The 13,633-nt window shown below is 41.3% G+C and overlaps 1 protein-coding gene across 2 annotated transcripts; it reads left to right on the top strand.

The window, feature by feature from the left end:
• The first annotated feature begins 776 nt into the window (after nucleotides 1–776).
• Nucleotides 777–10,773, top strand: LOC111596075. 2 transcript variants are annotated; one of them, XM_023310133.2, is made up of 6 exons: nucleotides 777–1,081; nucleotides 7,599–8,723; nucleotides 9,052–9,421; nucleotides 9,491–10,087; nucleotides 10,143–10,480; nucleotides 10,554–10,773. In XM_023310133.2, the coding sequence occupies exons 2-6, from the start codon at nucleotides 7,854–7,856 to the stop codon at nucleotides 10,761–10,763; spliced, it is 2,385 nt and encodes a 794-aa protein (XP_023165901.2). In that variant the 5' UTR covers nucleotides 777–1,081; nucleotides 7,599–7,853; the 3' UTR covers nucleotides 10,764–10,773. The 2 variants fall into 2 exon arrangements, with proteins under 2 accessions (XP_023165901.2, XP_023165900.2); XM_023310132.2 differs by having other exon boundaries at nucleotides 777–1,090.
• Nucleotides 10,774–13,633: the final 2,860 nt, after the last annotated feature.

Genomic DNA, 13,633 nt, shown 5'->3' with positions numbered 1-13,633 from the left:
TATAGACATAGATATAGATATAGATATAGATATAGATATAGATATAGATATAGATATAGATACAGATGCAGACCAATCTTTTTTTTATTGCCTCAATTGCATTTGACATTTATAGAATTTAATGGGTCGTGTAACCGAAGATCTCTATCAAACAACTTCCTAATAAGCTGTCAAACATCCTACAAGTATTTCAACACATTTTTCGCAATCCTCCCCTTGCAGCACACCCGATTGACAACATTTTTTTCGCAACGAAATACTTTTAAGATGAGAAGATGGCAAAAACAAAACGAAACATAAAACGTTCTTTAGACAGGCACGCTTCGAGCATCGTAGACCAGACATAAACAATGCCGTAATGACCCACTCAGCAGACAGGCAGCCACACAGAAACAACAACCAACACATGATAGAAAGATGGCATCATAACTTAAACATAAACGTCACCATTAAAAAATTGGCAACAATGCCCAAAAGTGGCATCAAGTGGCGCGTTGCAAGGCGCAGGCGATGGCGATGGCGAAGGCGATGGCGCAGGTAAACACAGGTAACTCAAGTAGCTAACACACTGAACCAGTGACTGCGACGCCAAACGAACCCATATTCAATAGAAGCACACTCGAGCACGACGCTTTAAGAGAGACAAACAAGCCAAATGCGAACCAGTTAAGAGTCGACTCAAAGAGACTGAAAAACCAGCCGCAGATTCAGCTGCGACTAAGCCGGGCTCCAGTCGGACGAGTGGAGCGAAAACGAAATCAAACTGAAACCGAAAGTCAAACGCAGCTGAGCTCAAACGGGCGCCAACGGCGATCGTCTCTTAACGGAGAAGAAGAAGACAGAATCACAAATATCAAAGAGATATCACTGCTGCAGTCGCTGTCTGAGTTGGCGTCGGCGTCGGCATCGGCATCGGCATCGGCGTCGGCTGCGCATGCTCAGTTTTTGGCGTCTTCAAGCGTTTGGCCCAACTGGCAAAGGTTTCAGTCGTAATTTTGGCAGCCGAACGTGCGGAGCTTTTCGTCCAAGAGACGCGCGTGTCGATCCACAACAACAACAACAACGAGTCCAATTACAACAAGTGCGTAGTGTGAGTTATTAAAATGACGAAAAAGCGAAGTCTATCTTCAAATCAGCTCAATTATTTTGAAGTGTAAAAAAAAATAATAGCAAAACGTGCGAATATCAAAAGTGCACATCGCACGTACAGATACAAATGTATCTTCAAGTGCGTTGCATGTGTATCTCGTAGTTGGCATCTGTTTAGCAAGGCAAACAGACTTGGCAGACTCAACTCAAATTTTAGTTTTTATGCAAATTTTGACTTTTGCAATTATCGCACAACAAATTGCAGCTGCAATCGACAAAATAACCAAAAAAACCTAAAAAACTAAATAATTATAATAACTACTTGTAAATATTTAAAGTTTGCGCATTTAATTAAACGAAAATTTGCAATCAAATTTGATTAACATATAACATGGCAACAAACATGGCTAAAACCAACAGCAACAACAACAACAACAAGTAGTGAGTACTCAAACTGTTGAGCACTCATTCAACGGCAAAACCGCAGATGAACCCAGACCCCAAATAAAATAGAAAAACTAAAGTAAAACCGTGGAAAAGCATCAAGTGTGAGGTTCTCGTGTGATCTGCGATCATTATTGCTTATGAGCACTCGAGGCTTGCAGCGAACAGGTCTCTGCAAATCTGGTAGCTGCATTAATTACAAATCTATTTAAATGAGTTTGACAGCTCAGACTCAGGTGAGCTGCAGCAGCAGGTGCTAAAGATGATCATTTTTAGTGATGTCGCAATTTTTTATCGCAATGGATTTAATATTTAAATGATAATCAGATATGATGGCTAAGTAAAAAACTTAGACAAGTTGCTTATAATCGTAGCTTGCCTAAGTTGATCAATCGAAAGTGACTTTGAATAAAAAAATATCTCGAATAAATATTAATGCCAAATGAAGTAGGAATCTAAAGAAATTATAATAATAAAAAATAAAAGGCAACATGATGTTTTGTTTTCATAATTTATCTATATAAAAGTTGACCTTTCTAAAGTGTGCGAATTCCCAAATCCATATTGCATAAATTTCGTTAGAGCGTTTGGCTTGTTCCCTATTCATTCACAGTTAAGTGGCAAAGAATTATATAATTATTTAAGAAATAAATTCTGCTGATCATTGTTGACCAGTTCAGTTCTAGTTAATTATATAAGAAATAGAAATGGATATGCACACATTCATATAATTATTGTGTTACAATATCAAATAATTGAAGTGATTTTTTCATATGAAAAGAATTTCATAATTGAGTATTCATTCAATGTTGAGTGCGAAAAGTTAAGGCAATTTTGTTTTGAAGCTTTAACAAATATAATGCCTGCATATATTTTTTGCATAAATACATACAAATTCGAAAGTTATTCATAATTATATATATGAAAATATAAGTGAATATAATATGAAAATATATTTTTACATAAATATTTTGCTTATGTAAATTTCAATTTACAATATATATAATTATGGACTTGCATATAATTTAAATAGAGTTATTTATTGTCAAAAATTACAAATAACAAATTTAAAGAAAATAATTTGTTATGTAAATTTATAAATTAAAAACAAATGACATATTTATTTAGTATATTTATTAAATGTATATGTATATATATGTTTAATATATACACTAATGTGTGATACATTCTGTTTTTTATTGTTTAAGTTTATAGTTTTAATATGCCATGATCCATTAAATAACCTGAATTCAAATCGTATCAATGAATTCAGCCTTGAAATTGAATTTTTTGATTAACCTAATGAATTCAAGATAAGCGTTACACACTTATAATGAAATTTGTTCTACCTTTGCTTACATTCTCAACCAGAACCTTATATTATGTGTGGAGTTTCCTTAATTAGTCAACAAAGCGCAACAAGTTAATTGATACTTTTCATAATTTGTTATACCTTAAAACAAGCTTTAAAATAAATTTACGCCTTTTGCGCTCATGAGTTAATTACAATTCAAATGAATTGTTATTCCCAATTGCCTTCTATTCATACTATAAAAAGTTGAATATGTAAATTGGGTTTAGCTTTTGGCCAGAGTCAATGAACCGCATAAGCAGATCAATTTGAATTTTGAGCTTTAGTTGAATGCATTTAGTTCTATTTGCTGCACTCTTTAATGCGAACGAATTTAAGTACCATTTGACAGTTAATTCAAGGCACTGCTCTGCTGATGCATAGGTTTTTGATAGATTATGGCATGGGTAATGCTCATTTGATTGCTACCAATGCAGTTCACCTCGTAGTCAATCACTTTTCATATGGTTCACGACAATGATCGATCATACTTCACGTTCGCTTGGTTATTATCCAGCAACGTGTATTGTAGGTCGCTTTTCTCACCCCCAAGTGCAACATTCTTGGCATACTCTATCAATTATCGATTATTCACTGCCATGACGCATCGCAAATGCAGTTACATACGCACACATACCCAGTTACTGTGAAGAGATATAGACAACTAGCAAATTACTTTACAAAATTGTAACATGCACAAATATGAGCATATATAGAGTCGTTCGGCTGCCATAATCCACAGAGCAATGCAACCACACCGACACCAAAGCCACATCCACCCGCAGCTGGCCTCAGTTGGCCCGCCACCCTCATCCCTCTTCCACTCTTACTGTTAGCCTGGTCTACCCCGTTGATGGCTCGTAGATGTGTTGGCCAACTGCGGCTAGCTGCTGGTTCACCTCGCACATCTTGGCCACCAAAGCGAGCTAGAGATACTTAGATGCTTAGCCGACGTTGTGTGCTGGCTACAATACGAGGCAAAACCAAATAAAATCAAAAAGCATACAAAATGCATTTTACAAAATAAAGAAAAATAACTTTGAACTGCAGTTGCACAGTCTCGACCACAGCATCTGTTTTGGCTACAGCTTTGCTTCTGGCGCAGATTAAAGCCACAAAATGACTTAACTTATAAGCAGCTCAATGCCTGCCTGGCATTTGCAGTTGTTGTTATTGCAGTTGCAGTTGCAGTCGCTCTTGCTGTTGTTGTTGTGGCTGTTATTGCTGATGCCGCAACAAGTTCGTGTAATCAATGCAATTTAGTCGCTAGCCATGTCAGGAATGTGGTGCATAGGTCGACTGCCAGTTAGCCACTATACGAAAACACGTCTCGTCCGCTCTCAGCCGCTGTCTGACGTGTGAATAGAATAGAGTTTTGCAATAGATCGAGCATAGATTGAAGATTGCACTGGCAAGGTTGGTAGGTAGTCGTGGTGCCCACTTTGTGGCGCATTCAGGCGTAAATTCATTGCTCAAAGGTGTTCTAATGGTTGCCCAAATGAGCCCCCGATGGCCCATTGTAACACAAAATCCGTGCATATACATCAACTGCTTAGATATTACAATACCGATATTGCCTGCTATTAAACGCAGCTACAGTTACTAACTAGCGGTGAGAGGCGCTAAACAAGTTACGTTTGCCAATAGCCAAGAATTTATAGACAGCCTAGAGAAACTTGTTTCAGGTGTTAGATCAATATAATAGAATCGACGAGGGGCAGACAAATTATATATTGTTTCGTTAATTTTGTTTTACAATGTTGCCATTCCATCATCTTCTTAAGCTCAGCTGGCTTTATATACATATATTTATTTAACACTTTTCATATGTATATATAAGTATATTTATATAAATATATATGCTTATATATTTTTAAAAATATAAAACTTATTTCTTGAGAGATCTTCATAGTCTTAGTCTTGCTAATTTTATTTAATTATTATTAGAAATTTTAATTTTCCTTCTGGAAATCTTTTCATAAAATAAGATTTATCGTTCTTAATCAATTTCTTATTAAATTATCATTTTTCTTCAATTACTTTTTTACTTTAGAATTAACAATTTTAATTAATTTCATATTGAAAGAATATTTTTCTTTCTTGAAATATTTCTTTTCGTAATATTTGTCTTCTCTAATAAATAAATTTTTTAAAGAATATATTCATGTTTAAATACATACTCTTGGAGCTTTGTCTCATTTGACTCACACTTAATATTTTTATTTTCATTATATTTTCTATATACTCGTATACTAGTTCTGTTTGCAAAGTATGCAAAATTTTGTGTTTTTTCTCTTAAAAATTATTCACATATTACTTAAAAAATATAAACGACGTTCATTAAGAGATCTTTTATATTGCGTCTTCTTAAATTTAGTCTTTTTTGCCTATTTTTCTAACTTAACTTGATTACATTGTTCTCTATTCCAACATATAGTCCGTCTTCATCAAATACTTAACTCAAGAAGTTTGCATTATTTAAAAAAAAGTTAAACAAAATATTTTTAAAATTAAGAAATTAAGAAATTAAATATAATAAAATAGCCATCATTACCCATTACATGATCTACTTAAGCAGCAGCATTTAGTTTTGTAATTTCTGTACTTTTTTACATCACAGCGCATTTCCCAGATGACTTAACTTGCGCGGCCACAAAGTTTTTAAAGTTTTCCCCTGATCACGCGCATCTTACATTAGTTATGAGTTGGCCTGTTGGCAATTGCGGAACCCATTTGGCCGACTATTAACAGCTTTATAGTTCGAACCGATGCTGAGGTACAGTGAAGCACATGTAATTGCACTCTATGGGCTACACACCCATTTGTGCCTCAAGGCGAAGCCCTAAGGCAAGGTTCTTCAGAGCGCTGAGCCAGCGTCGTCAATTGCTGCTTTGACCTTTTGCATTTGGCTAACAACAGCTGTTTTCCCGCCACACAAATGACCTTAGCAAATCTTTAAGCTAAAATTATAAAGCTGCAAGCGATGCTATTAATAACTGCCCACCGAATTTTGCACAGTGCATTAAGAGGGCAACCCGAAAGGGGGCGCCCCAAAGATTGCCTGAGTGGAACAGAGCCAAGATTCGAGAGCTGTGCTGCAGCTCATTAAGCGACCAACGAACGGGCAACAGCTGTTGATGTGGCTGTTCGCTGCTAGCTGTTCAATGTTCGCTGTTCGCTGTTCGTCGCTGCCCCAACTCAAGTTGCAGCTAGTTGGGAGCACTTGAGCCGCACTTTGCAACGCCAGGGCAGACAGGCAACCAGCCAAGACGCGACTCTAAATGAAAACAAAAGTGAAAAGGTCAGCACCCAGGCAGGGAGCCGCAGCTCAAGAAGTGCCAGACGCAAAACGAAGCTGCACAGTTTGAAGCTCCAACACTCAGCGAAGTGTAGCCGCTAAGCTCAAGCGATTTGCCAGCCATACACTTACCAAGAGTATCTTAGCTGTATGTCAAAAGTGTGTATCTAGAAAGCTATCCATTAAGAGTTGTTGATACATTGATTCAACTCCTTTAGCAATTTTCTGCGCTTACATTTTTGAACAAGCATTGATCACTTGGCTGTCTGAGTTAATTATAAGACTTTCATAATTTTTAAAGAATATATACATCATGGTTTCTAGTTTTGTCATTATAAAGAAGATTGTCGTTCTCAGAACTCTAATTTGATTCAATAATAAAAAACAACTAAACCACGGTTGTTGGAAAGCAACTAAAAAGATTATTTTAAGGACTCTCTACAACTTTTGCTGGATGAATAAATAGAAAAAACCTTTTTTTTTAATTTCTTACTCTCAAATCAGCTAAAATTGGTATACTATCAACTGTTTGTTGAAGCTAAGCTGACGTATAGAACATTTCTAGTGGCAACTTCAATACTTTAGAAACAGGTCCCAGATGTAGTCATACGATTGCCTTTCAGACACAACATTAAAAAGCAACTAAAGAAAATTAAAAACCTAATTCAAGTTCTTAAAGATAATTAAGTTTGCTATACAGAAATTTCCACCTGAACACTTTTGTGGCTATGCTAAAACAGAATTAAGCAGCAAAGCTAACAATTCTTGTATAAAATTTTGCTTTGCTTTTCTTAAATGTTTCTTTACGATAAATTATATACCCCATTTTCTAATGTTAGTGTATACCTTTTTTATGGGCCTGCCTTTTTCGTTATTGCCCGTTTCTGTTAGCCGTTTTCCGGCTAACAAGTTGCGCATGCGCCAGTCTTGGCCCAAAGGCAGGCAAAACATTTGCAGCCAGTTGGTGGCTCAGGCTCTGGCTGTGGCTCTAGCGCTCAACTTGACTTGGCTGGGTTGCCCAATGTGCGAGTACTTGTTAAAGCCATTCGCATTTTAATCTTTCTAAACTATTGGGCAATAGTTTTGGGGCATCTGGGGGCCAGGCCAATATGCGATTATCTGCAGCCGTTGCGAATGGGAAACTGAAATCAAAAAATTGCAGTAATTTGAAGAAGCTAAACGTGGTTTTGCGGTTATTAATGCGTACTGCTGCTGTTGTTGTTGTTGTTGGAAGATGCTTTGTTGCTTTTAATAGACTGGGAAATAAGGCTCTTGAAAAATGCGCGTAATTGAAGAAGCAGCCTCGAGTCGCCAGCGACTCGAGTGACAACTTTCAAATGGAAATGAATTATTGGCATCACTTTCATTTTATGGTACATTTGCAATTCGATTTCCTTTCCAAAAAACCATTCACAGAAGCCGCACCAATCGCCTCCAAGTCAACGTCACAGCATCAGCTTTGAGCCCTGCTGCAATTGGATTTGGATCGGCTGCTGATTCCTTGTGATCGCACTGACATTAGCAAATGGCACAAGAGTTGAGGCGACGTCTGCTTTGAGAGACAATAGCAATTACCCCAGCTACAGACTCCGCAATTGCTTATGTAATTTTCGCTGACAGCAATTGACATTTGGAGCTGAACAAAAGGTGAATCGCGCCAGCTGCCGAATCATGGACGGACACAGGCCGCTCGAAGATGCTGCGGGCAGAGCTAATGAGGCATCAGCAGCAGCAGCAGCAACAGCAGCAGCCGCAGGCAGTGTCAATGGGACAGCAGGTTTGCGTCGTCAACCGACGAAATATCCACATGGTCTAAACATAACGGTGCAGACAGTCGACGACGAGAAGGCTGATGACTACTCGCGCGCCTCCACATTGAGAAGCAGCAGCAGCGGCAACAGCGACATCGAATCGTGCTGGACCGACACTCAGAAGTATCGCATCGGCATGATTGGCCGTTCCGAAACTCTGGCCGAGCTTCAGGTGCGTCGCTACAAGTATCCCCTGACGGCCAACTATTATATGAACCGAGCTGGACCCGGCGCTGGCCAGCAGCAGGAGAAGCCCACGCCACTGATGCTGCTGGGCTATGCCAGGCGCGCCTGCCGCTGGAAATATCTGCGCTGGCCCATCATCTTTGTGGCCAGCGTGCTGCTCTTCTTCGGACTGATCACCTACTGCCTCTGGCTGCACGACGTCAGCGTGGCTCGAGCACGTTTCCTACAGCGCCGCTACGAGGTGACCACGTCCAGCTCAACCACCGAATGGGATGGCCTGCTCGATGATGAAACAATGGAGGTGCTAACAACTACTACGGAGAATATCAGTAATATGCAGGAGTCGACGCGGCTTAGAGCTGTCGTAATACACAGGGAACAGACGACGGCAATGTCTGTGACGGAGGCAAGCATTCCGCAGGGCGATGACGATTACGATGATGTTCTGCTGCCTGCCGACAGTATTCGCTTCACCTCCGGGCACCAGAACAGCTTTGGAGTGCCCATCGAACAGGACAAACGTATGCTACAAATACTCAAAGATGTAAGTAGAAGGCTGATTTACCTTAAAGCTGAAACTTAAGTTTTTAGTAGAATAAACTCAAGCTATATATAGCAAATAATATGCAGAAATTTTAAGATAAACTCTTTTTTATGGATCGTAAACCTAGTTGCGAACAAAAACAAATAAATTAATTAACAAAATACTTCGAATGCATCATTAAAAATGCTGCCTCTCTATTTGCTTCTCATTATAACATAAAAGAACAAACGCACGAAATTCATTTTCTCCGCTTCAGTTCCTCTTCCCATTTACAGTTCTCTTTAAGCTGCCTCTCAACCCTCTATCTTCTATCATCCCCCTATTACAGTTACTGCCGAAACCCCAGTCCACACCGCCTGCCAATGTGCATCTGTTGACTCGCGTGTCGCCAACGCTGCCGCCGCCCTCGGGGGTCAGCGGCAGACCGACTGAGGCGATGACCACGACGCCATCGAGCAGCATTGGCAGCGGCTGCATCTCGACAGCGCTGCCCATGTGTCGCGGCATCCTGGACTACGATCTGACCTACAACAATAGAAACGGAGCGCCCCGGGACACGGCCTCCATGGAGGCTTATGAGCAGCTAATCAGCGCCAACTGTTCGGCACGCGCTGTAGAGTTTGTGTGCGCCGCCCTGGAGCCCGAGTGCCGACCCCTGCACATTGGACAGCTGCCGCCGTGCAGGCGCATTTGCAAAGGTAACAGAACGACAGTGGGGGAGCCCGAGGTTGGTTGGTTCATTAATCAGCTGCGCTGTTTTGCTTTAGCCATACTGGAGGCCTGTTCCATTGTGATTGCCAACTCTGACCAGCTGAGCGAGCTGTTCGACTGCAGCCAATATCCGGATGCCCACGAGACGCACAAATGTGAGGACCCAACGCGCCGTCGAGACTTTTGCTACAGCAACGAGTTCCAGTGCCACGATGGCAGCTGCATTCCACAGCAATGGCAGTGCGACAACATCAAGGACTGCGCTGGCGGCGAGGACGAGGATGAGCAGTGCCTGGTGTGCGAGCACGAGGAGTTCCGTTGTCGTTCCAATGAGAAGTGCATAGCGGAGAGTCTGCGTTGTGATCTCAACTACGATTGCTTCGATGCCAGCGATGAGGAGGACTGCGACGATTACGGCTCCGGCGATGCGGCGCCCTTCGATGAGGCCGAGCTGAACGCTTTTCCACGCATTTTCTCCTACGCCAGTTTCCTCTCACCCAACGAGACAAACGAAAAGCTATACACTTACATCACAGCCACCACGGACGAGGAGGCGGGCACGGAGACCAAGTTCCAAGTGCATCAGGTGGCAGCGCCCGTCCAGGCTGTAAATGCCAGCTCCGAGGAGCCAGCCGGCGGACCGAAGGGTTTTGGTAAGCTTTCAATTTGAGTTCCCCACACATCTGGCTCATCTCACACACGCTCTAGTGAACTTTCGGGACAGCAAGGAGATCATGATGACCAGCGACTCGGAGAACAAGTTCAAGTATTCCGCCCAGCGAACCAATCGCACCAGCAGCAACAAATTTAGCATATCCACGGCAACAGTGCCCACTCGAAGTGCCAGTGCAATTCCCCCCTCCACGTTGGCGCAGCAGCGCGAACGAGAGCGCGTCACGAGCATCAGCAGCAGCAGCAGCAGCAGCACGAGCAGCAGCACATCAACTACCATAGCCACGCCCACCAGAACGCCTGGACGCTGTTTGCCACACGAGCTGCGCTGTGTAAGTGGAAAGTGCATAACCGTAAATCAGCTATGCGATAAGGTAGGCAATCCATGAGACGTTCTAGAAGCAAGTCCCTAACGAATCCCTTCTTCGACACTCCTTTTGAGCACAGCAAATAGACTGTCCCGATGCGGCTGATGAGATCATGTGTGTCTATCGTGAGAGACCCAGTGTGCGCGGTGTTTCCACCACCACAACCACGAAGACAACACCCACAACCCACACAACAACAGCAGCAGCGCCAACAACAACGCCTGCGATGACCACAACGAGACGTTCAGTGCGAACCAGTCCCAATCGAAGTCGAAAGCCCAAGTCCTAAGCGGTTAGGCTCTAGCTGATGTACAATAATTGAAATTTTATAATTATATTATTATTATTTATATATATCTTTCTTATCTTTCAAACGCGCGCTCGCTATATGTATGATATATTCTTTTATATATATATGTATATCTATATATATATATGTATGATAATTGGCTAGATCTTAAGTTGTTAGTAGATTGTTTGACTATTTTTATGTACCAACTGCCAGTTGTTTATGGTATGTGTGTGTCTTTTAGCAATAATAAAGTTAAGCTTGTAGATAATCAAACAAGCAAAGTGTGGCAACTGCAAGGGGTACGAAACAGTGTGCTGCATAACGCAAGCTCTCGATTGTCTAATGCATTATTATCTTTGGGCTGTGCAAACGACAACCTTGCCAGGAGCATAAAAGACTTCTATTGTATTAAAAACTGAACTGAACTGTACTGATCTGAGCTGAAAGAGACCTCGAGGGTCTTTCTCTCCTTCTGTTCAGGCCCCTACAATACCTTTTAAGTGTTCGAAAATTAAACCGATACAAAACGAAAAAGACAATTAAACTCGGGACAGTATTACAATTTCACGGCGACCTTCAAGGTGAGGTGCCTGCCGTCAGCCCACGCACAGAAAGTCATTCAAAACATTCAATTAACGTGCCCATTGTCATCGATAGAGCTCGATGAGGGGGCGGTGGCGGGGGCGATGGCGTGGCAGAGCGCATAGAGGCTAGCTCATTCATTATCTATGTGAGCGCACGACTGATTGCTGCGAGTGCATTAAAGGCACAGACAGACACATGACACTCACCCACACACAAAGCGACTGGATACGTAACATAATACAGCCACTCAGGCTGCACCACATGGCCAAACTGCAACACGGAAGACAACAGCCAAACGAACTGGGAGACAAGTGACAACGGGGCGAATAGTTTGAATAGCTGCGAAAACCGGAATATTCGTTACAGAAATCCGCTTTTATTCTTAGTCAAAAATCGTCTAACAAACTTATCGATTTAACCTCGATAATTACTTAAAATGCTTAGTTTTTATAGGGTTATTGGGTTCGTAAAAACTTTAATAGTTTTTCGGAGATTTTATGGCAACTTATCTGTTGCGTTGGCGTTTGTATTAAGTGAGCTCTAGTCAAGCGGCTATTTCAACCGCCTAATACTCGGTTACTGCTTCACATCTTCAAGGTGCTTGGATTGAACTGTGACAGAGTTCTAATATTCATTTGATTATATATGCAAAAGATATATTTATAGAAATGTGACTCTTTTGTAGATCTGTCATTTGCCACAAAGAGCTTTAGTTTTATAATTTGCTTAAGCATTTCTCAGCACCAATATGCCCAGCTGACCACACAAGCGAGTATAGATACGACACGCTCCCATCTCTAACATGCAAACATTGCTAAGTCTTTCAATTGAGGCAGTGTGAAGTTGTGATGGTCGTGCTTCAGTGTTGATTCGGCTGAGCACTCAGTTAATGTGATATGCGGCCAGAGCCGAACACAAATCCGCATTCGCAGCCGATTGTCTGTTTGGAGAGATGCAGAGCACTTTTTGCACGGGCACAGCCCCTGGTAATCTGAGTCGTTGCTCAGAACCGGAGCTCGCACCCGAATGAATGCTACCACAGAAGTTAAATGCAATTTGATTTCACCTCCGAGCAAAAAAGAATACAGCAAAAACTCAGATGAAACGACCTTTTTTGGGCTGCTGCCCTCTGATTGATTGCCATCAAAAAACTAAAAAAAAAAAACAGAAAACGAGAAAAAAATCCGCTTTTGGCATAACGGCAAATGCGATTTGATTGCCGTTGTGTTTGGGCCCTGCACAATGACAATAACTATTAATATATGTTTTCGACAATCCCTAATCCTGCGAAACAACTTTCATGCGCAATTGCATCATCGGTTTCCAGCCCCAGTATCAGAAAATTGCAACGCAAAATGGGATAAAAAATGAAAGTTTTTCCTCCTTTTTTCCAGTTTGCGTAATTTTGGGTTATCGTGCGGCATTTGATACGTCTGATTCGTCGTCCATTTCTGACAGCTGTCGCTCGTCTGAATTTTCACCTTAATTAAGTGATATTAATCGTTTTGGCTAAATAAAAATTTGAAGGAAAAAAAGAAACAGAATTTGAACCCTAACAACAATTTTTCAACACTCTCTTAAAAAAGGGGCGCAAACATTTTAGCGGGTGGGCGTTGGGCATTGGACATTGGGCGTTGACCTTAATCCGTTAGCTGACAGCCAGCAGCCGGCTAAAAGGAAAAGCAACAGTCATTTTGTGGGCATTAAAAGCTTTTCACAATTTCACTTGCCTTGGCATAGGCTCCGTTTGAGTGGTTGGGCCACACGCATAATTTTCATTTAGTGCCCCTTTTGTGTACCCTTTTATTATGATTTTTTCTGCCGCTTTTGGGCTCAGCTCGGCGCGGCTGTTGGGCGACCCTTACCAATATTGTTAATGGAGCCGATTGTAATGGTCCATCTGGGTATGAGGCTTTTTGGCCAGCATGTGGGCGATGGGCGGTGGGCACTTGGACAGCCATATGTGCACATATGAAGGTGTTGTTATCTACGCTTGGCCAGGCCATAAATTTAATAGCTAGTGCACTGTCATATAGTGCTCTGAGCTTTGACCCACTAACCTTTGCTCTTTTTTTCAACAACGAATTAGTAATGGAAATTTAAGATTCAACTTAAGTGGATTGAACCAAGGGCAAAGAGTCTTGGGGTTTCAAAGCTTTCTTGGCGATAAAAGCACAATTTCTGTATCGAATCAACTTTAAAGTTGAGCTCCATAAAACTAAGTCCTAATGTCTACTCGTGGATATTTATTTTTTAAGTTTAAAGAGTTTAAGAGTTGAATC

The sequence above is a fragment of the Drosophila hydei genome, unplaced genomic scaffold (assembly GCF_003285905.1).
Source record: "Drosophila hydei strain 15085-1641.00,03,60 unplaced genomic scaffold, DhydRS2 tig00008114-arrow-pilon, whole genome shotgun sequence".
NCBI classification, from domain to species: Eukaryota; Metazoa; Arthropoda; class Insecta; order Diptera; family Drosophilidae; genus Drosophila; species Drosophila hydei.
Note: the sequence above shows the minus strand (reverse complement) of the source record. Positions and strands in the feature narration are given on the sequence as shown.